Raw genomic sequence first — 26,413 nt, 5'->3', positions numbered from 1 at the left:
CGGACGGATATTGCACTCTTCGCCTTGGGGGATTAATAAGATTGTTGCCTAAGAAACAACCGTTTGTTTACATTCATTATAATTTCTGTCCCTCGTCAACGTGGAAGCGACACCACAATGGCAGCTATCAAACGAGAGTTTGGAGGAGATGAGGATAATATAGCAAAAAAGTCACGTCGCGAAAGCTCCGAAAGCGTTGCCAGCCATGAGAGCGTTGCTGCGCTGGTCGCGGCGGCCACAGACGCTATTCACAGTGATAGCTTGGCCAACAGTGAGGAATTTGATATCGACCGGGTTATCTGTAGCCTGTCCTTACCAGATCCTGAAATTCAGGTGATCAAAGACTTCTCAAACGCTAATAACATTGATGTGAAGGTTCAAGCCTATGCAAAACTTGCTGGACAATCATGGACATACTACGTTCAACGGCTTGAAGTCATTATCGGACGTAAATCTTCTGACGGCTATGAATACGTGGATATTGACCTGGGTCCCTCACGTATCGTTTCAAGAAGACATGCTATTATTCGTTACAACCTAGAGACTCGCCAATGGCAGATCACAGTGCTTGGTCGCAACGGTATTCGGATCGACCGTGCATCATACAAAAATGGGACAGTTACTCTACGCTCTGGCAACATTTTGGATTTCGGAGGCACTCAAATGATGTTTGTTTTGCCCGACTCTGCGCCACAAGTCGCTCGCTCAATGCTTCCATCTTTCCAGTCCATGCCGGCCGGAACCTATGCGGTCGCAACTGGTGATAACAGTAGCAGCGGGGCTAGCAGTAAGCATCCTAGTCCGGAGCTGGACGACGGAGGCAAATCAAAAGCCAGACGGCCATCGTCGGGTCAGCACAGTAGTGGCGGTGAATCAAAACCATATCCCCGTGGCCTAGCCATAGTTTCTCGCCCTCAATTCCAAGAACACTCCCAATACATTGAACAAGACCTCAGTTCTGACGACTGCAAAGACATTAAACCTCCGTTCAGTTATGCCACAATGATCTCCCAGGCTATTTTGTCTACTCCTGATCATATGATGTCTTTGGCTGACATCTATTCGTGGATTTCTACGCGCTATGCATTTTATCGTCATTCTAAACCCGGCTGGCAGAACTCTATTCGTCACAATCTCAGCCTTAACAAGGCGTTCGAGAAAGTGCCTCGACGTCAAAACGAGCCTGGTAAAGGATCGAAATGGCAGATCACTGCAAAATACAAAGAAGACTTTATCAAGAAGGCCAGTGCTGGTAAGCATTATAAAGGACGAGCACTGGCGTCTCCATCGCAAATGAGAAAACAAGTCAATTATCAGTCGACAATGACTCTGTCTAAAGTGGTGGCCCCGCACCCACAGCCAGACCTTGCGGTTGGTGATACCAAATCCCCCCATATACAACAGGCTGTGCCACCTCTTGCGGAATTAGTTCCCGCACCAGCCGAGACTGCTACAACTCCCAAGCATACTCTTAGGAGTCGGCCCATTTCAGGTAATGGATCTGCTGCTTCTGTTCCACCGGTTGTTCCTCCTCTCACATCGGCAAGCACAGGCTATTCTGAAGATCTTCAAGCAGGCTACATGGGAGAATACTACGAAGGTGGTATATATTCCGGCGGTATTCCTCTTCGGCAACTTGAGGCCTACACACCTGAGCGAGGCAGCTCGTTCACATCGAGAGGAAGGCAGGAAGGCGCAGTCAGTACACCTCAACGTGGCCAAGCCGAACTTCAATTAGCTCCACCCAGCGCTACCCATAATCTCCCGTCACACATGATACCGGGGAGCTCGCCCGCACCTTTCTGGAAATATATGCATCTATCTTCGACGCCAATGCGACCGCAGACTGCTGGCACAGAATCAAGCCCACCCGATCAGCTACGAGCAGAAGACCTGGGAGATTTGCCTGGAGTTGATCTGACCAAAGGGTTCCAGCAAGTGGGCAAGTGGGAAGGAACAGAAAAGGCATAATAATTCTCCCTGCTGCTGCCTATTTCTCCTCTTTTTATCAAACAGTCATATATATTTTCCTGGCTATCAATGCTATCTAAAATCACTCTCTTTCATAAATACTACATCAGCAAATCACGCATCATTTCAGAGACACGTGTAGCACCTTGCTCCAAAGCGGATTTGACATCATTAAAATCGACTTCAGAGGCGATTTGTTGAGCGCGGCTAGCAATGTCACGGGCCTGGCTAGCCAGGTCGTCTTGACGGGCACTACCTGACTCGCCAACTTCTTCGGAACGGCCAAAGTAGTTATTAGATGAGATAGAAGTAGCACCTTTGAATCCTTGAAGACGAGTTTTAGCCTCGTTTTCAGCGGCAGAGTCATAGGTGTTGCGTCCAAAGAACATGTCGGATGAAATGGCCTTAGCGCTACCGTATTTTTGAGCGATATCGCTAGTTTTAGGATCATAAGTGTCCACAACCTTAGGTTTTGCTTTGACAGCAGGCGGCGGGGCGTTGGCAGCTGTCTGACCAAAGCCAAAGCGCTGATACTTGGGCTTCTCTTCAGCAGGGGCAGATGATCCCGCCGCTAGCGCGTTTGCGGCTTCTAAAGCAGCATCTTCTTTGGCAGCAGCCATTGCAGCCGCCGCCACGCCTACAGCAGGCGCCTCCTCAATAGTAAAGGCTTTGGAGACGGCCTTAGAGTCCAGAGCCACTTCATGTTGACGTTTGCTTTCCTCTTCGGCCTCTTTCTCAAGCGCATCAAAGTCAAGGTCAGCAGCCTTGGCCTTGTTTGCAGAAGGCTTTGCTCTCGGCTTTTTGGTGCTAAGAATGCTTTTGCCCGACGTCGCTGTGCGAATGGTGCGAGTGGGCTTGGGCACAGTTTGGCCGAGGGCAGGCGAAGCCAATGGAGGAGTTCCGGCAGCAGAGGAAGACGGAGTCGCGCCAAAAGATCCGGGGGTCGCTCTGCGAGTGGGGGGCTTTTCGAAACTCGCGAAAAAGTTGTCTTTGCTGGACACACTGGACACCGACGCACTGGATGAGTTGTCGGTTAGAGCGCCCAAATCAGAGAGTTCAAGCACCCGCTCACCCGGGAAATCAGCCATATTTGCTCTTGAACGACGCTTCAGTTCCTCAAGATATGACTTGGCAGTAGGGCTCTCGTATTTCGCTTTGGCATCGGTGCCCAGGGCAATGAGCCGGCGGCCACCATGGGAAGCGAAAAACGCGGTGGCCGACTGGTTACCACCGACTCGCATGTTCCGCAAGTGCGAGATTTGCCAGTTATCCATTGAGATGGAGCGCACAAAGGTGACGTGGACGCCCAGGTTACGGTGAATTGCCGAACAGTCGTAACAAATGAACACGCCGAACGTCGCGGACGCCCACACGGGAGAGCGTGCGCCACAGTCGAAACATGTTTTATTTTCCGACTTGGTTTGAAGTTTACGGAAAAAGTCTACCAGGTCTTCTTTGGGGATTTGATGTTGTTCGTCTGCCATAGCCGGAAGAGGTGCAGTCAGGAAACTTTCAACCCAAGCCATGTTGGCATTTGAGGTTTGGCCTAATTCCCCCACTAAGTACCCTTACACCCCTGGGTGGGGCCGTAGGTCTCTCCAGGATTAAGCTTTGGTGATGGCAGACACCCGTAATACTTTTTAGTGTAGAGCAAAGCCTAATTGACGACACGAGCTGATGCCCACGTCCTCATCGCACCCTACGTGCAACTTTTCAAACTGCCAAAAGAGCTGGCCAGCAACCCCGGGTTTTACCTCAGCATTTTTTTACTATTCAGATGCTCCGAATCAAAAGCCCGTATTCACAGTGCCTGGGAGGTCTGAGACGGCTCACCGGCAGACCATTTGCTACTAGTCGCAGTGTTGGGTTGCGGCAATCACAGGCGGCGCCGTCTCAACCCGGTAGCGCCACATTTGGCGCCTCGCTAGGGCGGTTCGCTGCATCGGCTCGTCGCGCGGCAACGTTCACATTCTACTCTGCACTAGTTATTGGTGCCCTTGGGTTCACTGGCGTTGCTACGTACTATTTTGCACAGGAACTTCTGCTTCCGTCGTCTGATGTTCAGGTGTTTCAGCGGGCGTTCCATCTGATTGAGCAAGACGCCAAGTCCAGGGAACTGTTAGGCGAGAAGCTCAAGGCCCACGGCGAACAAACCAACAACCGGTGGGCACACAACCGGCCTATTGCTTCAAGACGCAGTGTTGACCACTACGGCAGAGAGCACGTGGTCATGCAGTTCCATGTTGACGGTGAAAAGAACACAGCCCTCGCCCGGCTAGAGCTGATTGACAATGCAGGCAAAAGAGACTTTCGCTATCTTGTACTTGAGATCCCTGGCCACGGACGCCACTATTTGATCAATGAAACGCCAAGTAAACCTAAAGGTCGCGGCCTCTTTGGCATTCAATGGGGCCCCAAGAAGAACTAGACCAGGAAAAATACTATATATGTGATTTGCATGATATGATTTATACCGTTTTTATTTTTTTTGCTTTGTATAAAAAATGCCTCCGAAATTACAGATCTGCACGAGTAAACTCAGCCAAATTAACAGGCTTGTCACCGGTAAGAGTGTCGGGGCCGCTGGCCGGCTCGCAGCCCTTACGCTTGTCCTGGGGGCCCGGGGTGACCTTGACACCGTTTTTGAGGCCGTCGAGGATCTTGATAACAGACTCTGGCGTCAGATCCTCATAGTAATCGTCATTGACAGCGACCATAGGGGCATTAACACAAGCACCTAGGCACTCGACCTCGCTGAGAGTGAAAAGCTTGTCTGGAGTAGTTTGGCCAGGATGGATACCAAGGTGGGACTGGATGGCCTCCATGATGCCGTCCGAGCCGCAAAGCTGGCAGGGGGTAGTAGTGCACGCCTGGATGTGGTACTTGCCCATAGGTTGCTTGTTGTACATGGTGTAGAAAGTTGCGACCTCGTAGACACGCATCGGGGGCATTTGCAGGAACTTTGCAACGTAGTTCATGACTGAAATCGAGCAGAACCCGAGCTGGCGTTGGCCAAGATCCAGCAAGGGCATCACGGCGCTCTTTTTGTATTGCGGAGGGTACTTTTTAAGAATGTCCTCTGCCCGCTTCAAGTTTTCCGGTGTAAACTCGAAAGCGATCGACGGGTTGTTCTCCTTTGAGTCGCGGTGCACAGACACATTGTGCGATGAGTATCTGACGGCTCCGATGTTGCCTGCCCGCAAAAAGCGTGCCAGAGAAGGCACCGCACTCTTCGTCAAAAACGTCATTATCAAAGATGCGATTGGCTGGGAAGTTAGTAACCTTTACACGCGGGTTGTGATGTAAGCGGGCGGCCCCCAGACAGAGGGGGTGAGGGGGTATATAGAAATACATGCAATATAGAAAAAGTTTAAGAAATGTCGAGGGTTTTTCCGGCAAATTTGCCAATTGGCACACTTGCACCGAGCGGCTCTGATCCAAGCATCAGCTTCGTGCCCTTTAACCCCAGGTTGACGCTGGCCATATCGATAACCCGGCCCACGGGAGTGTCCCTGTCGTAATAAAGAGCCATGATTTTGGCGGCCCGCTTCTGTTCGGTGTTGGTGATGGTGTCTAGGTAGTTTTGGGCAGGCCTCCTAATGCGCAGGTACACGCGGCGGTTCTCGGGCACTTTGCTGTCGCCTACTGCGGTCTTGTGCAGGGGGGGTTCGGACGACGGTTTGGGACTTGCAGCAGCGCCGGTGCTGTTTTTACCGCCGATCAGCGACCGTAGCCTGTCGAGAGCTGTTTTCTTCGCAGCAGTATTAGTGCTTGGCAGCGGTTTTGGTTTCTGATCCGACGGTCTCGCAGCCGCGGGTGGCGGTGTGCGCGGCAAAAGGGCCGTTTTGGTTAACGGCTGCTGTGCTGGCTTTGGCGGAGGTTTTGTCGATGCAGGCTTTACCAACGGTTGACAATTGTGGAATTCTCGATGTGCCCCGCAAAATGACTTGTCACATTTGGAACAGGTAAACGGTAGAAAGTCGCGAGCTCCGCAGAACTCGCAGTGAGTTCCAATTGCGAGCATGACGTAACAAAGAAAGAAGGCAAAGGCGAGTGGGGCTCTGTAATGTTGGGTCAATTATATAGTAGCTGGTAGCATGCCAGATGTGTCAACCGTACAGGCTCCAGCAGAATGTTCTAGCTGGCGTTCACGGTTGGGAGGCGAATTATAAGCCGCACCTGCTCTCTCGTCAACCACGCCGGAGCGGGCTTTTACGCAATCCCCCCAAGCCCAGCCAGACCAGATTATTTGTAAACTGTGCATGTTTCGGTCTGGGACTGATTACCAAACCACTCGTCAGACTAAATTTTTCATACTTTGACATGTCTACTGCGTCGGTGAATTTCTTTGCTGCTCTCGATAGCGAGGCGCCCAAGCAGGAGTTCCACACCCCCGTTGAGAAGAAATCAACCTCTTCCAAGAAGGTCGATCGTGCCCCTGCCAAGGCCGACCCTTCGCGTGCACGCCCCAAGAAGCAAGACCCCAATGGCAACAACGCTGCTTTCAAGGACAAGGCTGCTGGCCGCACCGGCAACAAGAAGGTCGACGTGGGCGAGTCTGCTACTGCCCACTCTCGCCGTGAGGGCCGCGGCACCAAGACCGACCGCCAGAACAAGAGCGGCAAGCGTGATACTGGCAAGAAGATTCGCCAGGGCTGGGGTGACGACAAGAAGGAGCTCGATGAGGAGCGTGCTGCCGCCAAGATTGCTGCCGCTGAGCGTGCCGCTGAGGAGGCTGCTGCCTTCGAGGCTTCCCAGGCCAAGCTCAAGACTCTGGACCAGTTCCTGTCTGAGAAGGCCGCCGGTTTGAAGGTGTCCTCTGGCGCCAAGCGCCAGCCCAACGAGGGTGCCGACAACGACCAGTGGTCCAACGCCACTTCCCTGGTCAAGGATCAGCCCGAGAACGAGAACGGCCGCAAGAAGAACCTCCGCCAGAAGAAGCACAAGGAGGTCCTTACCATCGACATCGAGCCTGAGCTTATGCCCTCTCTTACAGGCGGCTCCAAGGACAGCAACCGCGAGGGCCGTGGCTCCTTCAAGTCCAAGCCCCGTGGCAACGGCCGTGGCAACGGCAAGTCCGGCAGCAAGCCCAAGCCCATCGACTTGGCCAGCTTGCCCAAGCTCGGTTAAAAGGTACGTAGGGACGCAGTGTGCCTTTTCAGTTTTTTAGTCTTTTTTTACCGTCAAAGTAACATCTAAGATTCCCCTTTAAAACTTCTACAAGTTTTCTCTCTTTCTATTATGAATGATCTCTATGGTCGGTTTTATGTCTATGCAACTTTTTAGATTATTTGGCGGGGGGGGATGGTAAAAGGCAGGAGCTTTGAACCAAAATAAAGAAAAAGAAAACAAAAAAAAGAAACAAATAGGTGGAGACAGAAAAAGAAAAAACAAAACAACACGACCGGCGTGCTTTAGATAGATCGTAACTGCACAAGGGCCTGAATGGCTTCTTGCTCTCGGGGACTGGCCATCCGCAAACCGGCAGGACCAATTCTTTGCCAATCCTCCTCATCTGTATCGTGCCGCTCTACAGCCCGGTCGCTATCGTCGTCGTCATCATCATCACTAAATACTGCCTCGTCATTCCCTTGCTTGTACAAGTCTTCGCCAGCCAGCTCGATGTCGTCCTCCTCAATTGCTTGTTCATTAGACGCAGCTGCCATTAATCTTGGAGATAAGGGTAAACGGTGGTTTGGAAGCTGGTTGGAAATAGAAGTGCGGCGATCCGAGTCGGCAAGCAGTCTGGCAAGCAAGGTTTCCCGCGAACCCTCGCGGTTCGAGAGCGACGCAGAGCGCGTGCTCCAGGGTCCCGGGCTTGACTCAGACTTTACCGGTTCAGCATTAGTAGAGCTGGGGTCTGCTCGACCCAAACTGCCCGGGGCAGCTTCCCGGACTGCCCAGCGGCCCCACCCTACTTTATCGAACGTGATACCCTTTTTAGTGTCGCCATTGTCCAGAACAGCAATGATCAAACGCCGCTGCTTAGAAAGAGAGAGGTCGCCAAACCCCGGAATAGTCTGCGCAAGGTGGGCCGTGATGTGCCGAATTGCTAGCGGGCCCTGCGCCTGGAGCAAGCGTCCAATTTTCTCAGGGGTGACGGCGGCGGCAGCGGCCAGAGCCACTGGAGAGTGAGTGTTCAACGGCTTGCCAGGCGCAGAGGCGATTGCGTTCGGAGAGAGTGCCCTGCGGCCAGACAACGAAGATGACGCCGTGAGCTGAGAGAGCTTGGGGCGAACGCCGCCGGAGTTTGAGGAATGGCGACGTCGCTCTGGGCGGTTCTTTTGCATGATATTGACCTGGATGGGCGCGGTAGGCGGTGGCACGGACAGTGGCGTGCCTGAACGCGTGCCCGAACTTCTTGACTCATTACCGGGCAAGCTGCCTCGAGAATGGTGGGGTAGCGGAGCCACTGGGGCAGCAATGGGGGCCGGCGGTTGAGGTCGCGGCAAGTTGTGTTGTTCCCCAAGGTTCTGTTGGTCGTACTGCAGCCCTTGTACGCTTCGCAAGTTGCCGGTGGCCATTTAAAGGTTAAAGTGGAGAAGTGAACTGAAATGACGGAAGCTTGGGTAAGGAGATAGCTGCATGCTGCTTACGTGGATATTTCACTTTGGGGGCGAGGAAGGCCCAGCCCACGGGCCTGCTGCAGCGGATCGAGCCAAGCAGGCAGGGGGGCCTGGGAGAAGGTATATGACTATTATTAAAGGCAGCCGCCTAGTGGAAGCTGATATTTAATTTCCATGAGGGTACATAGGGCAGTAGCTAAATCTAGTAGCCGAGGGCAGCCAGCTTCTTGGAAACCTCAGTAGAGGCCTGGGCGGACTTGGCGGAAGCGATCTTCTTGTTCAAAGCAGCCTTCTTAGCGTAATAAGCGGCAGACTTGGCCTTCCGGCGTTCCTCGAGACGCTCGACAACGTCCTTGTACTGCCAGCCAACCTCGTGGGAGAGACGAGAGACGGTGGTGTACTTGCGGCCGGGCTGGAGGCGGAGGACACGCAGAGCCTGGGGGACAACGACGCGCTTCTTCTTGTCGTAAGGAGGGGGGACACCCTCGTAGACGTTGAGGCGAGCCAGAGCAGCCTTGCCACGGGGGGTCTTATGCGAGATCATGCCGCGGACAGCCTTGTAGAAAATGCGCGAGGGGGCACGGAAGTGGAAGGGACCGTGGGTCTTGTTGTAGCGGGTGGCCTTGCGCAAGTAAGCGTGGTACTTGAGCTTGTTGCGGAAGAACTCACCGGAAATGTTCAGTTCCTCGCAACGGACAACGGTGACATGCTGGCCGTTAAGCAGCTGCTTTGCAACAATAGAAGCAAGACGTCCAAGCAGGTGGCCTTTGCCGTCGATAACAACCTCCTTCTCAAAGGTGCTCATGTCTGGTCTGGTGAATCGAGTTGAGTGCGTCAAGACCTTTTCCCTACGCGCGCTTCTGGGGACTGTTAGGGTAAAGCCCTAGCTGTTTGTGACGGTGACCTCCCAGCGTCCCAAGATTTCGTAATGTGTCTCCGTGCTTAGATCATCGTATGCTCAAAATCAATAATAACATTATAGTTTCTATTTTTTCATTTCGACTCCTGCTTTAACCATTGCGGCCAGTAAGTCATCGATAAGATCTTGTGGGTTCTCAATACCAACACACAAGCGAATAAGGTCCTCGGGGAAATCCCGTTCAGCCCGCTCCTTGGGGTCAATTGATGCGTGCGACATCTTGCAAGGCAGCGAGATGAGACTGTTTACACAGCCAAACGATACGGAAATGCCCCATAGTTTGGTAGACTCGACAATGCGTTCAGACAGCGGCAAGTCGTGTGTTCTAAAAGAGAGAACAGCACCAGGGCCCAGCGACTGCTTGGTGTGCACGTTGTAGCCCGGGTGTGACTCGAGGCCGGGATAATAGACTTCAAAGTTGTGCGACTTGAGGAACGCGGCGATTCTCTCGGCGTTGTTCTGCTGCTTCTCGAAGCGGACCGCCAGAGTCTTGATACCCCGCAGCAGCAACCAGGAATCAAAAGGTGAAAGGCCACATCCTGAAGCATTGATGACCTGGAACAGTCGCTCTCCAAGCACCAGATCTTTGACGGCCAAAACACCCGCCATTAAGTCGTGGTGACCGCACAAAAACTTGGTGCCTGATTCGTAGGTGATGTCTGCACCCAGATCAAGCGGTCTCATATTCATAGGACTCATCATAGTGTTGTCGACAACAACAAGGCACTCCGGGACGGCCTCATGAGTAGCGGTAGCCACTGCCTCGATGTCGCAAATCTTGATAAGCGGGTTTGTGGGGGACTCCAGTAGAACCATGCGAGTCTTGGAGTTTACAGTCTTTTTGACGGCATCGACATCTGTGGTATCAATGTGGTGCACAATTATGCCCTGGTTAACTCTCAAGTACTTCAACAGGCGATTGGATCCGCCGTACAGGTCGTCGCCAGCAATGACTTCTTCTCCGGGCTGCAGCAAACGGGCGATCACATCCAGCGCAGTCATGCCACTTGACACAGCCAGAGCGCGACCAGCATGCATGATTTTCGCCAAGTGACGCTCCAAGTGCGACCGCGTGGGATTGCCGCTCCGGGTATAGTCGTATTCACCCATATTCGAAAGTGACTCCTGCTTGAAGGTAGCGGTTTGGTAGATCGGCACGCTGCTCGAACGGTACTGGTCATTGCCCTCAGTAGTGACAATTTCCGTGTCTACTGCGTACTGTGGGAAAGACCGTGGACTAGACGGGGCCGGCGACGGCGGGGCCCCATTGTCGTTCTGGTTTTGAGACATGACTAACTGTTGGAAAGCGGCCGCTTTGCGGCGAAGACATGGGACGGTGTTTAGGGGGATATCACGTGACATGATATGACTTCGGTTCGCTCTCAAAGACTCTCAACACTGTTCGATCCGTGCTTGTTATTATCTTGACAATAAATATTATGTTACAACTTATAACCAACCTAAACTGTTTTCACTCATTACCGGCTGAGAAATAGGAAGCGGGCCCCTAGCAGGAGCAGGCATAATGTCGCTGATGCTGGAGGCGTGGGAAAGACGATAAGAGTCAAACGGATCATAGCTGTAGGTAGACGCATCATCCGACGCCACAGAGACCTCGCTGTCTGTGTCCGAGAGCTGGGCACGCCGCTTCCGGCGTTTGCGGGCAAGCACAATCGCTACAACACTACCGATCGCGACTGCACCGCCCACAGTACCCACAGAGATGCCGGCGGTTTTTCCTGACGCCCGAGAAGACTTCATGCTTGGTTGCATGCTTTGATCAAGCGATCCTACCCAGCCATTAGTTGGTCCCGAACTTGACGAGTCGCCACTACCACTGCTGCCACCAGAGGAACCATCGTTCGTGTTCGTGCTATCCTCTGGTGTTGTAGGAATTGATGTGTCAATGAGACTCATTAAAGTAGCAATGGTCGGGTTTGGATTGCTGAACATCATGCTGCTAGGGTCGCCAATGCCTGAAACAAAGCCGTCCACATTTTTCTTGGGCAGGTAAAACCGAACAACCGTCGCATCATAGTCGGTCATAGCGTAAGGAACAAGGTACCTGAGCTGCACCTTACTACTGTCCAAGCCAAGGCCATACGCAACGCCCTCAGGCAAGTACTCGGCAATCTGAGCAGCTGCCAATGGGTTGGAGGCCACGAAAGGATAGTTCAACGGGTATTTGAAACCAAGCTGCATCTCAACCATTCCTGCTGTGTTTGTTGGAGCAACTGCTGGCGCAATTACCTGTGGCAGATTTGCTGTCGTGCTTGTGCTGGCGCTAGACTCATCCTGGCCTGTTTGGGTAGCTATTGGCTTCGATGTTGGACTAGCTGTTGCGGTAATTAAACCGTCAGGCAGCCAGTTTGTGTTCTGCGATGTAGAGGATGAAGTTGTTGGGGACTCTGGACCAAGGGCAGAAGTGAGCACCGTCTCAACTGGCTGTGTCTGCGTCGCAGTTGTCCCCGGGTTTGGACTTGTCTGGGTGGTTGGTGGCACCTGCTGAACCGAAGTCACAGTAGATGGCGCAACCGCCGTGCTAGCAGTCAATGTTGCAACCTCTAGGCTAGCGCTAGATGGAGAAGCCTCTGGGCTAGCACTAGTTGGGGCACCCTCTAGGCTAGCGCTAGATGAGGCAGCCTCTGTACTAGTCGTAGGCTCTGCAACAGGAGTGACAGTATTGTCCTGCGTTCCTGAAACAGTTAGTACAGCTGATAGCGAAGATGGCTGCTCGCTTCCAGAAGTGGTTTCAGAAATGATAGGTACCACTGTGGGCTCAGGTGCAGAGGACAGCTCCAGCGACGTCATGGGCAAAGGTGTCTGCTGTGTTGTCGCGGGTCCAGTAGCCTGCAAACCCGTAGAATATAACACCGACACTGATGCCGCCTCGACTGAAGTGACTAGCGACGGAGCAACTGGCGTGGTTACCGGTTCCGTTGTCACAAGATGCGAACTTACAGCGGGCCCAAGACTGGTTGGTTCAGTGTTGTCGACCGTAGGACTGGCCATAGTATTGGTCGGGGTTGTAGCAATGGTTACGGCTGTCTCAGCAGCTGTAGTGACCGGGGTTTCAATCGTGTTCTCGGCTGTAGTCGTAGTGGGACTGGGAACTTCAGCTGTTGGAATATAAACAGTTGATTCGACAACGGAAAAAGGAGGACTGATAGTTCCACTGGCTAGTACACTAACAGTGGTCGCAGATGCAGCGTCTACTCCCTCTGCTCCTGTACTTGACGTCGTTGTAGGAGCTATTATAACTGTGTCCATCAGTCGAGTTGTGGTAACACCAAGCGTATCCGGTTGTACTAGTTCGGACGTGCTTGCAGGCTCACTGGCCGGCTCGCTAGCCGTTTTTAGGGTGTCTGTCTCATCCTCTCCCGCGGTGCTTGTCAATGAAGAGACTACGACTGTGTCGACCTGTTGAGTAATGATCGAGGAAGGAGCTCCGAATGACTGCGTTTGCAATGTGACGTACGTGGTTGCCGGCTGGCTAGCCGTTTGTAGGGTATCTGTCTCAACTCCTCCCACAGTGACGGTTTCGGGGTTGACTGTAATAGTTCTATCACCGGGAACAGTTACCGTACGCGTTGCAATAGGAAACGTATTCTGGGGAACTGCTACAGTTCCAATGCTGGGTGCCACAGTATAGACGCTGGTGACGCCCTCAGAAGATGAGGTCAAAGTGACAAGAGGGATGGCAAACGTGGGTTCCGATTCACTAGAAGTTGTGGAAGGGATCTCTTCCGTAATAGGAGAACTGGTCAAAAATGTTTCGACTGCACTCAGTGATGATGTTCCTGGGGCGACAGTCGCAGTGATTGGCGAAGTAGGCAGTGAGATAAGAGGAAATGGTATGAGTGGTGATGTTAATGAAGTCGTTGGCTGCTGCAGTGGCACGTCTACAGAAGTCAAAAGAGCCTCTGTAGCTGGACCCTCTGTCGTTGTAGCAGCCAAGGACCAGTTGAACCTCTGTTGAGCCTCGTTTGTGGCCTCGTCAAATAGACCATCAATGGCGTTTGCGATTTGGCTAACGATATTGGCTCTTGCTAAAGGCAAGACAGTAAACAAAAGTACCAACGATTTGAACGATGGCGAACTCATTGTTTGTTCGCTTTTGCACTGAAGAGGGCTTGAGAATGTAAAAAAAGAAGGTCTCGAACGGCGCGGTTAAGCTCACAAGGAATTAATGTTGTGAGTAGAAAACCAATCAAAAAAAAACAAATAAAGGTTGGAAAATGCAAATCCTAACCTGATCCCAAAAAGATTGATGTGAATTAGGTTTGAATTGTCACTCTGTGGTGAGCTTAAAATTCCGAGTTAATTGGGTGAGCTGAAAGTTAGTTGTTTGTTTCCCAAAGAAGCTGAGATTCTTGCATATTTAGTTCCAGATTAAGTTCTTTTCTCTTTCAGCTCTATTTCAGTGATCCCTTTCAGGAGTTACTGAATCGAGCTTCAATCTCGACCACCAGTCCACGATACCAATGACGCTTGAGCTAACAGTTAGAGTCCAAAAGCACCTACTGCCAAAGTGCAGCCGCGGCTGTGCTTGCAAAGTTAAATCTATCGTCCCGGATACGTGCATTGGAAACGCATGCAACGAACACTGTGGGAGCCCGCAAGTAGCTATATTTCACAGAGACGCGAGTGGCTATAACCTGGCCGGCTACCGGAGACCACTAATACCAAACACGTACCAGCTGTTTTTTTGCGGCCCGACAATCAAGAACCATGCTCAGAGAACGCCTCGAAATACCAAGAGAAAGAGCCAGAACAGCCATGGAGTTTTTTTATCTCCATGCTGAAATAATACACCGTGAATCTTAGAGTACTTACCGTCAAAACAAATCTCAACCTGACTTGAATGAGATGACCTGCAGTCTTTAACAAAGAAAGGGGTGTCAACCTCAAAATTATTTTGTACATTTGCGAGGAATTTAGTATCCTGGGTTAGGGCCTCATCCAATTTCCCTCGCAGGCGTGAAACGCACGATGGCCCCTCCTGTCCAACTAGCGATCGTGGTAAAATGCACCAGCGGCCAAGCGACATGGTGCTAAAACAACACCAGATACAGCGGATTGTGGTTTTTGAACGTATATGAAAAGTCCCACGGGGCACTATTATAGGGGGTTTCGCCAGGAGCTGAGAGCACCCCAACCCAGCTTGATACAGACGGCACTGCGCAGGTTACTTGTTCGATGACTGTACTGCAAGCGCATGCACAGACGCGCCAAATTTGAAACACCGACGGATGGGACGAGAGTAGTAAACCATTGACAAACCGTGCGGGGCTCGATTAAATAGCGGGCTTTGGTGAGTTTTTGGGAATACAGGTGGCAGGGTGGAAATTTACCAGCCGAAAGCTACAGTCACTACTTATAGGGTTTAGGCAGGCGGGGAGGTTCTTGTCCTAGGGGACGTGCGCAAAGTACTCTGGCCATCCAATAAAGCAGTTGCCACGATAGGAGCCATTGTGGGAATAAGAATAGTTCTGGATTAAGCAAAAGTCTACTGTATCTATTCAGCAACGACTGTGCCAATTGGTCCGATCGTCGTCCGCATTCATGTGATGATGTTTTGGTTCAAACGCATTTTCGCTTTCGTTGACAACTAGGGTTTGGTTTGTGCCCGAGGGGGCCAAAAAGACTAGAACTAATGTATGTTAAAATTTAATAAAATCCACAAAAGTATCACTGGCACCGCCTTCGTATCCTCACCTTTTTTCGTAGCCATTCAAGCCATTCTTGACATGCTGTCCTCTGCGGGATCGTGGAACCAAGCTCGTTTGCCGAGCTGAAAACTGTACTTGCGTCAATAATAGTGCAGCTGGCGGCCAAGTCGACAGCTTCCTTATGGCATTGGCCGTAATTGAGCTCCATGTATTTAGTGTGTGCATATTAGATCCCCTACGCTGTTTTAGCTCTCGCTCAGCACGGCTCTATTGATTTCCGAACTCGATCAGCGCTAAGCAATGCATACATGCTTGCATGATACAAGTGTTTTAACCTGTCTTTGTCATCCACCACCTCCGCGTGAGTCGGTGCGTACTCAGCAGCCCAGGGTATTGGAAAGATCACCGGGGTGTAATGTGAACTGTTCGAAACTCACGTCAAAACTGTGATAAATTAGTCTAGCATCATATTTATAGCTTATACTCGCATTTTCTAGTTCCGTACTCGTAATAAAAGCGCCCGGTGCGCCGTCCCCTACTAGTCCTATCATCACCGACATTTTAGGAGTCTGAGTAAGCACATCTCGGCCCGCTTCCCCAGAAAATCAAAGTCCGAAAGATGAGAATAAAACTGGTGGTGATCCCTAAGAATCTACCAAGTCTGGGCGTGCGATTCAATAGTACCTCTGCGGCCATACTTACGCCCGTGCAGCAGTACGACGAAGATGTCAAGAAAGGACTCATTCGAAGCGACGAATGGCAGCGTAAAGTTCTGCAAAACCTGAACTCGGTCCATGAAGAGCTGTGCAAATATCGTCCACCACCAGTATCTACGTCCTCTGGTGGTTTTTTTGCTTCTCTGTTCTCTAAAAAGACTGCACACGACTCGTATCCGGGACCACGAGGAATCTACATGTACGGTGAGGTAGGATCTGGTAAAACAATGCTAATGGATATGTTTTACCGCACTGTGCCGAGCCATTTGACAAAACGACGTATCCATTTCCATGGGTTCATGCAGGACGTGCACAAGCGTATTCACAAGCTCAAGACGCAAGGCAAGAAGGAGGGAGTTGCAGAGATTATTGCCAGAGAAGAAGCAGTGGCCTATCGGGTCCTCTGCCTCGATGAAATGCAGGTTACTGATGTGGCCGACGCTATGATCCTTCGAAGTTTGCTCGAAGGACTGTATAAACACGGCGTCGTTACGTTCTACACATCGAACCGCCCGCCTGACGAATTATACAAGCACGGTGTTCAGCGCGAATCTTTTATTCCTTGCATCGAGCTCATGAAAGAGCGTAACCACGTTGTCAAGCTCGTGTCGCCTACTGACTACCGTAAACTGCCTCGCCCTTCTTCCGGGTCATACCTGTTCAAAGAACCGTCCCAGACTGATGCAGAGTTCCTGGCTGCTGCCAAGGAACACGAAGAGAAGTGGTTCGATTATTTCGCTGATGGCGAGCCATTAGTGGAGAATCGAGATCTAGAAATTTGGGGCCGGCCCATACGCATCCCCCGATCGGCTGCCAACAACGTGATGCAGTTTACGTTCATGGAGCTCTGTGGAGAACCCCGCTCAGCTGCAGACTACCTTGAAATGTGCCGAACATTCAAGGCTGCAGTGGTTACTGACATCCCTGAAATCTCGTTGGAACAGCGTGATCTTGTCCGCAGATTCATCACCTTCCTTGATGCCGCTTATGATTCGCATATGATGTTTGCTGCCACGACCTGGAAACCTTGGGAAACACTGTTCAATACGAAGCATTTAACCATCGACCCTCACACTCATCAAGTCAAATTGCAAGGAGAGTCGGCTGAGGTTATGGACATCTCCAACTTTGTTGGTCACGAGGAAATGTTTGCATTTGCCCGGGCACTTTCTCGTTTGAAGCAAATGGGTTCAGCATCCTGGCAAGAATAAGTCACGTCTATTTTTCTTAGGGCGGAGGTTTTTCTCACGCTTAATTTGTATGTATAGATTAAAACACGACGTCATCATCTTCGTCTTCAAGAACTGTGGCTGCCGGGGCAGCTTCAGAGCTTGCCTCTTCGGTAACTGGATTAATAGGCTCCCTTGGCTTTCCAGAGGCCTTGGCGGCCTCAGCTGCTGCTGTTTCCTCAGCCAGTGCATCGGCAGCATCGCGCTGCTTGTTATTTTGAATCTTTTTGAGGCGGAAAAACTCCTCACGGTCGAGCTCATCCAGCTCGGAGTTAATGTAGGCGATCGTGTTTTCGGTTCGGGGAATAATGACGTGCTCAATAGCATTCACTCGTCGATTCGTGACCTTGATAACCTCGTCAAGAATAACAAACGCCGTCTGTAGGGACGCAAGTTCCACCAAGGCCTCGACGGCCTTTGAGTAAACCTCCTTGGCTTTGGCAACCTGCTGACCGCCTCTGCCCAGGCCAGTCATTTTGAAGTCGTCAATATGCTCCATATGGCGCACATCGAAAGACGGCAACAGGACGCCGCTGACGTTCTCTTGACGAGCCTGCACACGGAACCGTGCACTCTTTACGCTTTCCTGGACTTGGAATGCAATGTTATCGCCTGTAGCGTAGGTGACTTCTGCTAATGAGAACGCTGCCGTCTGCATGACCTTCCCCATTTTCCGCTTGGCCTCGTCAATTCGGCGAGTAATGTCTCTAAAGCGCTTGGTGAGCGCCTCAGATTTGCGCTTCAGAAGATTGTGTCCTTGTGTGGCGCCTTTCAGCTTGCCCTTCATCAGAGCAAGCGTCATTCGCGTCGGAAACACCGCCTCTCGATTGCCAGCGCCCGACATTCAAGTTGGTGATTAGGTGAGCCGGGGGGGTTGAGACTTTGATTTCCAGTTTTTTTGAATATAGCTTTGGTTATTGGGGGCAATTATATGGATGTATATTACGAGAATCTGCTGTTAGACCAACCGGAAAGTGTGGAGTTGTGGTCTGCCTACGCAAACAGTCTCCGGGACCCCTTGGATCGTGCAAAGGTGCTGGCGCGAGCAGCCGCTGCGATGCCTGATTTGACTATATGGCAAAGACTGATTGAGTTGAGAATGGGAAGAGATGGAGAGGCCGCAAAAGAAGCATTATATGAATGCCTCGTTGACGCCCTAGCACTTTTCCCGAAGAATAAACAGATGTGGAAGACGTTGCTAGGCGAGTTTCCAGGACCGGCTTCCTTCGACCATTATTTGCGCTATGGGCCGGATCCGGGCTCAATTTGGCCTGAATACTTGAAATGGGCTGATGAAAACAACCAGCCGGAGGTTTATGCACGTTACGCCGAATTTATAGGCAATCCCGTGCAGGTAGCCGAACAATTGTTGGCGAAAAACCACCCTTCCACGGCACTTGGCATCATTGTTAGTGCCCCAATGAAAAGTTTAGATGATTTCAAGGTTCTGGTGAAAGCTGCGGAGGCGGCCAACGACCCAAGATGCACCGAATTCTACCGTTCGGCTCTACGGATTTTTCCTCAGTCCGATGGCTGGATCATTCCTGCTTTCGCCGCTTATTTGACAAGCCAAGGTGAGAATGAAGATGCCCGTTGTCTTTTGGAAAGTTCTTTGACGGTTGCCACGTCTGTCAGAGCTTTTGTCGAGATATTTGCTGCTGCGTGCTCCTTTTACGAAGCATACATTTCGTCACTGATTGATGCAGGCGAGAAGTCTGAAGTTACCCTTGAATCTTACCAGTTGCTATTAAAACGCCGGCGACTACTCTTGAATGAGGTCTGTATCAGGACAGAGCCAAATTTCGTTGGCCATTGGCTTGAGAGGGCCGAGCTATTAGACTCTCGCGAATTCAAAGTGAAAGTATTTGACGAAGCTCTGGAAAAAATTGATCCTCACCGAGCAGAAGGTGGACTATCTCGTATTTGGATTGCATATTCTCAGTCGTTGAGCTCAATGGTCGAGGTGCGTACGCTTTTCGATCGAGCTACAAAGGTGCCGTTCCGCGAAATGTCTGAACTTGTGTCTATATGGAAGTCATGGGCACAAAGAGAAATATATGACCCAAAAAGAAGCTTGAGAGTTCTTGAAAAGGCACTGGCTGGCCCAGCTAATTCAAGCATTCAACTAAACAACCACCATCTGAGCCCGCAAGAAAGGTTGCACAAATCACCAGACCTGTGGAAGTTTTATCTCGAGCTGGCCACGAAACATAGCGATCTGGACAAAGTTCGTGAAATATACTCAAAGATGTTGCGCTACAAGGTTGTCAGTGTGTCAGGTGTAATTAGTTACGCCAACCTGTTAGCATCTAATGGGTTTGTCGAAGAATCTTATCGAGTTTACGAGAGGGCTACTGCAGAATTTCCTTTCCCATCTGCCTACAAGTTGTGGATTTCTTATCTGGACAAAGTCAAGGAGACCCGCTTGAGTTTGGAACGGCTTCGTGATTTGTATCAGCAGGTTCTAGATACTTGTCCACCAGACCAAGCATTACCTTTTTATTTACGATACAGTCAACTGGAACTAGACAAGGGACTGGTTTCAAGTGCATTAACCATTCTGGCTCGAGGACTAGATGTTCTTCCCCCGTCTGATTTGCCCGAGCTGGTAGGGGTTTATCTCACAGCTCTCAAAGATAACAATGGGTTGCAGTCAACTCGTCCAGTTTACGAAAAGGCCCTTGGCCGGCTGCAGTATGACAGCTTAGGATCCTTCGCAAGAGAGTTTGCCGAGGTCGAGCTCCAGCTTGGTGATTTGAACAGAGTGCGATCGATCCTTAAATTTGCATCTCAATTCTACGATCCACAGCTTCCCAAAGGTGCTGTATTCTGGGACAGATGGCAAGAAATCGAGCAGGAGTATGGTGATGCAGCGTCGTTTCGAGAAATGCTTCTCGTCAAACGGACAGTTGAGGACGCAATTCTCAGTGATCCATACCGTCTGGCCGATCGAGAAGAGTATATAGATTTTGTCAAGACATGAATTATGCACTTTTTAATAACTTAATTAACATTTGCGAGAATTGTGCCGCATCTTCGTCCAAGGGAGCTTCGAGTTCTGCTGGTAAATCCGCGGCGGGAGTTTTGGCTTTAACCAAATCGACCACAAAGTCCACTAGGCTTTCATCAACCTCTCCGAATATTTCAGCGACCTGTTTACTGATCTCTGGCTTGAGGGTGCTTTCGATCCATTCATCAGTCACTTTGGCCCAGTCAATATCTGTGGGCTCAGACTCGTCCACCAGTTCAACTTCCTCATATGGGCCCTCTTGGGCTTCCCTTTGTGCATCTTGTTCATCCAGTTCTCGTTCTTTTGCGCATTTGATCTGGAGACTTCGAATGTCGCCGGGAAATGAGACTTCTTTACAAGACTTGAGTCTTGCCAGCTCTTGTTCGGCATACTCAATGCGTCTACTCTCTTGTTCCTTGAATGCTTGCTGTTTTTGTGCAATGATATCAATTTTCTGCTTCACGTTGGCAACAAATTGCTCCCATGACAGCTCCGGCACGGATGATGATAGCGACAGCACCTGCCTTTCATCGAACTCAGCGAACTCCTTGTCCTCTGGAGGAACACTAACCTTGTCTTCATTTTTGATTTTGTTCCTGAACTGATTTATGAGCTCTGTTCTCCGCGATTCTTGTTCTTTTTGCAGTCGAACAGTCTCTTCACGAAACTCCATAACTTCCTTACGAAGCGTTTCAAGTTCATCAGGCGTGAATCCGGAGGTCAGCGTCCCATCCGGCTCTAGCAGGTCCGTCTTCTTCTCTATGTTTTGGGTCCTTGGCCTTGTGGCCGCGTCGAGCTGCGACTGGATCTTTGCTATCAAGGCTGGCGCTTGCATCCTCGTAACTGAAACAACCGAGGCCGTCCTCGCTGATCCTTCAATCCAATCCTGGGTTTCTTGTGAAACAGTTACGGAGACTCGGTCATTTGAGTTGCTGGTTTGAATCTGGGGTAGAATCTCCAAAGCGACCTTTATTTGAGCAGCGCTGCGAAACTGGCAAAATAACGAGTGCTTCTCGGGATTCCTGTCATCTTTAACGGTAAATATGGTTTGTGGCCCAATACTCGAAAGTGCCTTGTTGATATCCTCTCTCGGTAACACTGGAATGCCCTCAATGAAACATGTTTTAAGACCATCCAATTGCATATATGAATCGTAAGTTGCTTGTGTAATCGAAAGCCGACAAGTAAGATACAATGGGCAGCTCACAATCCACGGAGGCGACAGAAAGAGCGAGTAAGAGCCAGCCCAAAGGCAAAGTAGCAATTATCGGCGGCGGCCCTGGAGGTGCCGGTGTCTCTCGAGCGCTTGTGGCTCGCGGATTTGACGTAGACATCTTTGAGAGTCAAGATGGGTTTGGAGGCGTGTGGAAATATACGGGCAGGGGACCAATGTACAGAGATCTAGATACAAACATTGTCGCAAAGCTAATGGAGTACAAAGATTTTCCATTCAAGGGCTCCCAGGGCTACAGAGACCGTGAAGATGTCTATGAGTACGTGGTCGAGTACAGCAAGAAATATACGACAAATGTCCACTTTAATACTACCATTGCGAATGTACTAAAAGATGAAAACAGCTGGAGGCTAATTGATATCAAAGGCAAAGAGTATGAGGCTGATTTTATCGTACTGGCCGCTGGTCATTATAATGTACCGTTCACACCCGAAATTGAAGGAATTGAGGAGTGGAGGAAGGTTCATCCCGGAACAGTGCTGCATTCAAGAACATTTGATAACCCCGATGTGTTTGAGAACAAAAAAGTAGTAGTGGTAGGGAATGGTGCTTCGGGGCTAGACGTGGCCATTCAAATTTTAAGTGTGACAGCACCCGTGTCTGTTTGCCGACGTCATGAGGCTCCATCTGATGTTTTGTTTGATGGCGAAAACATGGTGCTGAAACCAGAACTCATCAAGGTGGATGCCCAGACTCAAACTGTTTACTACCAGGATGGATCGTCAGATCCCGCGGATGTAATCCTGTTTTGCACAGGTTACCTCTACGAGTTTCCGTTCCTCAGAGAGTTTTCTGATGGCCAAAAGTATCCTTTGCTGCATCCCCGTCGACAGAGATTATGCAACTTGTACGAGCGGACGATTTACTTGACCGACCCCACACTTGCTGTCGTGGGAATGGACAAGCAGATTGTTCCAATGCCAGTTTCTGAGGCCCAAGGAGCCGTTATTGCTCGGGTGTTTGCAAAGGATCTCACGCTTCCACCACTGGCCGAGATGGTCGAACTCGAACGACGTGCGGTCGAGGTGCGCGGCGACGGCCAATCATACCACAACCTGGGGTACCCAAATGATGCTGAATGGATGGCTAAACTAGATGAGTGGGTCGATACGGCACCTACAGAAAGAGGCTTCACTGCTGAAAAGTGGGACTCCGAGAAGTTAGACCTCCGCAAGCACTCGTCGAAAACAAAGCTCGGCGAGTTTCGTCATAAAATCGACCAATCAAACAGAAAGAGACTACAGAAATAACACTATGCAACATTCATACTCCCCGGTATAACCGACAGATGCCTGCATTGGGAGACCCGGCAGACTAAGCTTTCTTTACGCGACTGGGCTTGAGGTCCCCAAAACAGTATGTCGAAAAAAAAGAAGCTGAACGGGAATGGAGGCAGTCAGGCAGCAGTGGTGGAAAATACCGTTTCCACGGATCTTCGAAGAAGAAATCAGTCCAAGGAATGGAAAGCTGGGCCAGCGGCCCCACAGCACACCCTCAGACAAGCGAGCCAATTGCAGAACAAATACAATCAACGGTGCTCCCAAAAGAAGTATTTTATCAGATTGGCAAAATCTCTTGAAAAGACGGAGATAAAACTGAGGGGATCAGTTGCTAAAAACCTCAAGCTGGTTTCTGAGGAACTACGGCGAGGAACCAGCCTGACATTGTTATTACAACAACAGGGAGAGCTCGATGAACTACCGTTTGAGCAGGAAATTTTGAAATTCTGTCGTGTTTGTCGTAATAGCCTGACCACATTGATCTTATCGGTTGGCCATGACATGGACGAGCTCGGAAGAGCCCTGGGAGGAGATCCAAAATTCATCACCACAAGCTCTGTGGATATGCGAGTTGCCGAATTGGATTTAGTGAGCATTGATCAGAAACTAATGGATAATGAAAGCCAAATTGGGTGGCTAGAAACGATTATTTCCACAGCATCGTCGAACTCGGTGGACGTGCCTCGCACGCAGCATCTCATATATGCCAATGACATGGCGCGAAAGATACATCTACGCCTTCTGTCTCTCAAGCATCGCCTAGTATTCTACTTTTGTGACACTGTGGAGGTCATCAATCGTATATCTTTCGCTCGAGTCAAGACGCTCTATGAAACAAATGAAAAAGCCCTGGCGCGTCTACAACAAGCAGTGTCCATTCTACAAAAAGTACTATCCACGTTAGGATTGATGATTGTGCGAAAGCGACTTGCAAATCAACCGGATCCGTTTACTTTTAAAGTTGTTGCGAGCACGACGGGATCGAGTGCTGGCAACTCAGCTGATGAAAGCGAGGTTAGATTTGCTGAGCGTGACGAAAATGTTTCTCTCACATCTCTGGAGAGCTCAAGCAATTTTGTCCAAGTCGTCCCATCACAGGGAGCATCTACGTCGCAGGAGGACATCCACTTTTCTGATCTTACTCATTCTGATGCTGTCGACGAAAGCGATGGGTTTGATAAGAGCGAATTTGTTGCTCAAAGGCAAATGGAAGAATCCGAAAATGACGGGGATGTCGAATCTATGGAACATGAGGTCTCAGCTAAAACGACGCCAGATATTGAGCCGAACCCTAGCGTGCAAAGTGAAGACACAAACACCAACAATACCGCAGAATTCGTTGTCGAGAGTATCGCTCGGCCTACTGAATCACAAGAAGAACAGATGAGCATTGAGAGCCAGCAAGGAAGGCTAAATGTTCACCTTGGAGAAGGCAGTCCAATGACTCCAGCTACCGAAGGATCGCCAAAGTCGATGGTTGTTAGGCTGTATACTGGTATTTCTCAAGTTTTGACAAAATCTGCTCAGTCTGCGAAAAACGTTATATCCAACGCAGAGTCATTCCTGGCCACTGGGGCAGCAGATCTTGACCTAAGCACTAACGACGAAGTGGTTGTTCCACCCCCCGTTGCTCCACTGAATACTGTATCCAAAGCCAAAAAGCACGTGGATAGTCCCCACAAGGACGCTCGCCCACTGGCAAAGCGGATCAGACTGTCGTTGCCTGCAGAACCGGTTGCAGTTCCACGAGCATCTTCCGTAGGTCCCTCCGTCATCCCGCCTTCCGTGGAGCCGCCTGTTCGACGCGAAATCGTGGTATCAGATCACTCCGGAAGACGTGCGGGCCCTTCAAGAACCCATAAAACCGCTCAACCATTGAAGCTGGTGAAAAGAAAGGCGTCCCCCGAACTGCATCTTGTAGCACCAGAAGGAGAACAGCAAGACGAATCCCTCCGGAAGGTACTACGTCGTTTATTTGAGATCGTTCAGAAGTAAGGCTATTATTTATAAAAAAACACATCAATTGGCGGATTGCACTTTGTTGTCAAAAGTCGCAGAGTGGTTGGTCTCAGTATAGGCAGGAGGGTTGTACGGAGGAGAATCAGACGTGCCCTGGACAGGCCCCTGAACATGCTCCTGGACAGGCTCCTCAACAGCCTGCTCAGACGCCTTTGGCCGCTGAACCATAGGCTTTACGAGGGGCGTGGTTTGGGTGGCGCAGCAGTCGCCGCAGTCGGGGCATTGTGGCTGCTCATTGGCATTGCAACAGCTACCAGCCTGGCTTTCCTCATCAATGGGCACGTACCCTTCATGCGCTGCAGGTCTGGGGTGTAGCATGAGGACGTATATGCCATGGACGACGGAGAAGATAGGGAACACGATGAGCAAGACTAAACTGATCCAGAAATCCGTAGAGCGAACGCCATATCTATAACCAACAGGAATAGTGGGCAGAATAAAAACAAGGGCAATAAATAAAATGTCTTTGGCTTTTTGGGCAAAACTCGTGGGTTCAGTCATTATGACAGCTGCTTCCCACACGGCTGCGCCTTGAGCCAACCCACTCCTGCAGCGTGGGTAAGGGTACATGTCAAAAAAAAGTTATTTTAGATCCAGCAGTAGCTCGGTATCTTGCAGCTCTGCGGCCCAGAACTTGGACAGATGCCTCGATCCACTGTCGCAAAGGATGGTCACAAGAGTGTGGCCGGGTCCTAGTCTTTTGGCCAGCCGATACGTTGCGACACAATTGACCGCCGACGACGAGCCCACAAACAGGCCGTCGTGCTTGACCAAATGATGCGCCATTGCTAGCGAATCTGCGTCAGAAACGCGCTCTGCATCGTCAATATAGGGTAACGCCTCCGCTAGATTCGCTGTTACTCGATTCAGACCGATACCTTCCACCAGAGTGTCTACTTGGTGTCTCCTGCGTTTTCCTTCCCTCTCGGCAGTGTCGAACATGACGCCAAACTTGATTCTGTTGTAAATGCCGCTTCCCGGAGGATCAGCTACCACTACTTGCACATGTGGCAGGTTTTCTTTGAGAAAGCGCGAGACGCCGGCCACTGTGCCGCCAGTTCCCGCGCCGGTCACAAATGCATCCAACTGGCCGTTGGCCTGACGCCAGATCTCAGGCCCAGTAGTGGTGTAATGGGCACGCCAGTTTACCGGGGTCTCGAACTGATCAGCAAATACCGCCAACGTGTCGTTAGAGGGGTCGTCATTGACCTCCTGAGCCAGCCTTCGCGCAACATTTACATAGTGACCGCTGTCGGCGATGCCTGCTGGACGCACCTTGTGCACCACTGCGCCCAAAGCCTCTAGCAAAGCCACTTTTTCAGCCGAAGTATCGTCTGGCACAACGATGTGGGCCACATACCCCCGAGATCGACACAAAACAGCAAGTGAAATGCCCGTAGATCCCGAAGTGCCCTCGACGACCCAGTCTGGATGGCCCGGACGCAGTCGACCGATCCGCTCAGCTTCAACAACGACCGCTAAAGCAACTCGGTCTTTTGCGCTCCCGCCAGGATTGCACATTTCCAGTTTACCATAAATTTCACACTGAGTAATTTCCGATAAACTAGCAATACGCACCATCGCCGTTTCACCGACCAGACCATCAACGCCTGAGGCCACTTTGAAACTCCTCCTACTCGTCCACTCTCTCCACAAAAAAAGCCCCACATATGCCGCCGCCAATATCCCGCTGGCGGCGGCAGCTGTGCGACCCGAAAATGGGCCCGCTGCTGCTGACATAATGATGACAGGGTTAAATTCGCGGATCGGCAACTCTGCCTAAAGTTCCCAACTTGG

At 50.7% G+C, this 26,413-nt stretch overlaps 18 protein-coding genes across 18 annotated transcripts; 7 read left to right on the top strand and 11 right to left on the bottom strand.

The window, feature by feature from the left end:
* Positions 1 to 117: 117 nt before the first annotated feature.
* B9G98_01515 (Fork-head transcriptional regulator 2) lies at positions 118 to 1,971 on the top strand (the record flags this gene model as incomplete). The annotated part of the gene is made up of 1 exon (XM_024808073.1): positions 118 to 1,971. One exon carries the CDS (start codon positions 118 to 120, stop codon positions 1,969 to 1,971), a length of 1,854 nt encoding a protein of 617 aa, XP_024663841.1.
* A 101-nt stretch (positions 1,972 to 2,072) lies between these two features.
* On the bottom strand, positions 2,073 to 3,497 carry B9G98_01514 (ADP-ribosylation factor GTPase-activating protein GLO3; the record flags this gene model as incomplete). Its single annotated transcript, XM_024808072.1, has 1 exon — positions 2,073 to 3,497. One exon carries the CDS (start codon positions 3,495 to 3,497, stop codon positions 2,073 to 2,075), a length of 1,425 nt encoding a protein of 474 aa, XP_024663840.1.
* Positions 3,498 to 3,748: 251 nt separating this feature from the next.
* Positions 3,749 to 4,399, top strand: B9G98_01513 (Mitochondrial import inner membrane translocase subunit TIM21; the record flags this gene model as incomplete). The annotated part of the gene is made up of 1 exon (XM_024808071.1): positions 3,749 to 4,399. The coding sequence occupies one exon, from the start codon at positions 3,749 to 3,751 to the stop codon at positions 4,397 to 4,399; it is 651 nt and encodes a 216-aa protein (XP_024663839.1).
* Positions 4,400 to 4,487: 88 nt separating this feature from the next.
* Positions 4,488 to 5,219, bottom strand: B9G98_01512 (NADH-ubiquinone oxidoreductase subunit, mitochondrial; the record flags this gene model as incomplete). The annotated part of the gene is made up of 1 exon (XM_024808070.1): positions 4,488 to 5,219. The coding sequence occupies one exon, from the start codon at positions 5,217 to 5,219 to the stop codon at positions 4,488 to 4,490; it is 732 nt and encodes a 243-aa protein (XP_024663838.1).
* A 122-nt stretch (positions 5,220 to 5,341) lies between these two features.
* B9G98_01511 (CDC48-associated ubiquitin-like/zinc finger protein 1) lies at positions 5,342 to 5,995 on the bottom strand (the record flags this gene model as incomplete). Its single annotated transcript, XM_024808069.1, has 1 exon — positions 5,342 to 5,995. One exon carries the CDS (start codon positions 5,993 to 5,995, stop codon positions 5,342 to 5,344), a length of 654 nt encoding a protein of 217 aa, XP_024663837.1.
* Positions 5,996 to 6,294: 299 nt separating this feature from the next.
* B9G98_01510 (Suppressor protein STM1) lies at positions 6,295 to 7,101 on the top strand (the record flags this gene model as incomplete). Its single annotated transcript, XM_024808068.1, has 1 exon — positions 6,295 to 7,101. The coding sequence occupies one exon, from the start codon at positions 6,295 to 6,297 to the stop codon at positions 7,099 to 7,101; it is 807 nt and encodes a 268-aa protein (XP_024663836.1).
* A 284-nt stretch (positions 7,102 to 7,385) lies between these two features.
* On the bottom strand, positions 7,386 to 8,495 carry B9G98_01509 (hypothetical protein; the record flags this gene model as incomplete). Its single annotated transcript, XM_024808067.1, has 1 exon — positions 7,386 to 8,495. One exon carries the CDS (start codon positions 8,493 to 8,495, stop codon positions 7,386 to 7,388), a length of 1,110 nt encoding a protein of 369 aa, XP_024663835.1.
* Positions 8,496 to 8,739: 244 nt separating this feature from the next.
* Positions 8,740 to 9,342, bottom strand: B9G98_01508 (60S ribosomal protein L16-A; the record flags this gene model as incomplete). Its single annotated transcript, XM_024808066.1, has 1 exon — positions 8,740 to 9,342. One exon carries the CDS (start codon positions 9,340 to 9,342, stop codon positions 8,740 to 8,742), a length of 603 nt encoding a protein of 200 aa, XP_024663834.1.
* A 180-nt stretch (positions 9,343 to 9,522) lies between these two features.
* B9G98_01507 (Cystathionine beta-lyase) lies at positions 9,523 to 10,818 on the bottom strand (the record flags this gene model as incomplete). The annotated part of the gene is made up of 1 exon (XM_024808065.1): positions 9,523 to 10,818. One exon carries the CDS (start codon positions 10,816 to 10,818, stop codon positions 9,523 to 9,525), a length of 1,296 nt encoding a protein of 431 aa, XP_024663833.1.
* Positions 10,819 to 10,905: 87 nt separating this feature from the next.
* On the bottom strand, positions 10,906 to 13,560 carry B9G98_01506 (hypothetical protein; the record flags this gene model as incomplete). Its single annotated transcript, XM_024808064.1, has 1 exon — positions 10,906 to 13,560. One exon carries the CDS (start codon positions 13,558 to 13,560, stop codon positions 10,906 to 10,908), a length of 2,655 nt encoding a protein of 884 aa, XP_024663832.1.
* A 2,187-nt stretch (positions 13,561 to 15,747) lies between these two features.
* B9G98_01505 (Protein AFG1) lies at positions 15,748 to 17,055 on the top strand (the record flags this gene model as incomplete). Its single annotated transcript, XM_024808063.1, has 1 exon — positions 15,748 to 17,055. One exon carries the CDS (start codon positions 15,748 to 15,750, stop codon positions 17,053 to 17,055), a length of 1,308 nt encoding a protein of 435 aa, XP_024663831.1.
* A 58-nt stretch (positions 17,056 to 17,113) lies between these two features.
* B9G98_01504 (V-type proton ATPase subunit D) lies at positions 17,114 to 17,917 on the bottom strand (the record flags this gene model as incomplete). The annotated part of the gene is made up of 1 exon (XM_024808062.1): positions 17,114 to 17,917. The coding sequence occupies one exon, from the start codon at positions 17,915 to 17,917 to the stop codon at positions 17,114 to 17,116; it is 804 nt and encodes a 267-aa protein (XP_024663830.1).
* Positions 17,918 to 18,004: 87 nt separating this feature from the next.
* Positions 18,005 to 20,056, top strand: B9G98_01503 (Pre-mRNA-splicing factor syf1; the record flags this gene model as incomplete). The annotated part of the gene is made up of 1 exon (XM_024808061.1): positions 18,005 to 20,056. The coding sequence occupies one exon, from the start codon at positions 18,005 to 18,007 to the stop codon at positions 20,054 to 20,056; it is 2,052 nt and encodes a 683-aa protein (XP_024663829.1).
* A 1-nt stretch (position 20,057) lies between these two features.
* Positions 20,058 to 21,227, bottom strand: B9G98_01502 (hypothetical protein; the record flags this gene model as incomplete). The annotated part of the gene is made up of 1 exon (XM_024808060.1): positions 20,058 to 21,227. One exon carries the CDS (start codon positions 21,225 to 21,227, stop codon positions 20,058 to 20,060), a length of 1,170 nt encoding a protein of 389 aa, XP_024663828.1.
* A 50-nt stretch (positions 21,228 to 21,277) lies between these two features.
* Positions 21,278 to 22,567, top strand: B9G98_01501 (Thiol-specific monooxygenase; the record flags this gene model as incomplete). Its single annotated transcript, XM_024808059.1, has 1 exon — positions 21,278 to 22,567. One exon carries the CDS (start codon positions 21,278 to 21,280, stop codon positions 22,565 to 22,567), a length of 1,290 nt encoding a protein of 429 aa, XP_024663827.1.
* Positions 22,568 to 22,675: 108 nt separating this feature from the next.
* Positions 22,676 to 24,592, top strand: B9G98_01500 (hypothetical protein; the record flags this gene model as incomplete). The annotated part of the gene is made up of 1 exon (XM_024808058.1): positions 22,676 to 24,592. One exon carries the CDS (start codon positions 22,676 to 22,678, stop codon positions 24,590 to 24,592), a length of 1,917 nt encoding a protein of 638 aa, XP_024663826.1.
* A 24-nt stretch (positions 24,593 to 24,616) lies between these two features.
* On the bottom strand, positions 24,617 to 25,117 carry B9G98_01499 (hypothetical protein; the record flags this gene model as incomplete). The annotated part of the gene is made up of 1 exon (XM_024808057.1): positions 24,617 to 25,117. The coding sequence occupies one exon, from the start codon at positions 25,115 to 25,117 to the stop codon at positions 24,617 to 24,619; it is 501 nt and encodes a 166-aa protein (XP_024663825.1).
* An 81-nt stretch (positions 25,118 to 25,198) lies between these two features.
* Positions 25,199 to 26,356, bottom strand: B9G98_01498 (Cysteine synthase 2; the record flags this gene model as incomplete). The annotated part of the gene is made up of 1 exon (XM_024808056.1): positions 25,199 to 26,356. One exon carries the CDS (start codon positions 26,354 to 26,356, stop codon positions 25,199 to 25,201), a length of 1,158 nt encoding a protein of 385 aa, XP_024663824.1.
* Between the last annotated feature and the right edge of the window lie 57 nt (positions 26,357 to 26,413).

This window comes from Wickerhamiella sorbophila (genome assembly GCF_002251995.1).
Source record: "Wickerhamiella sorbophila strain DS02 chromosome Unknown contig1, whole genome shotgun sequence".
Taxonomy (NCBI): domain Eukaryota; kingdom Fungi; phylum Ascomycota; class Dipodascomycetes; order Dipodascales; family Trichomonascaceae; genus Wickerhamiella; species Wickerhamiella sorbophila.
This window is presented reverse-complemented; position numbering and strand designations above follow the sequence as displayed.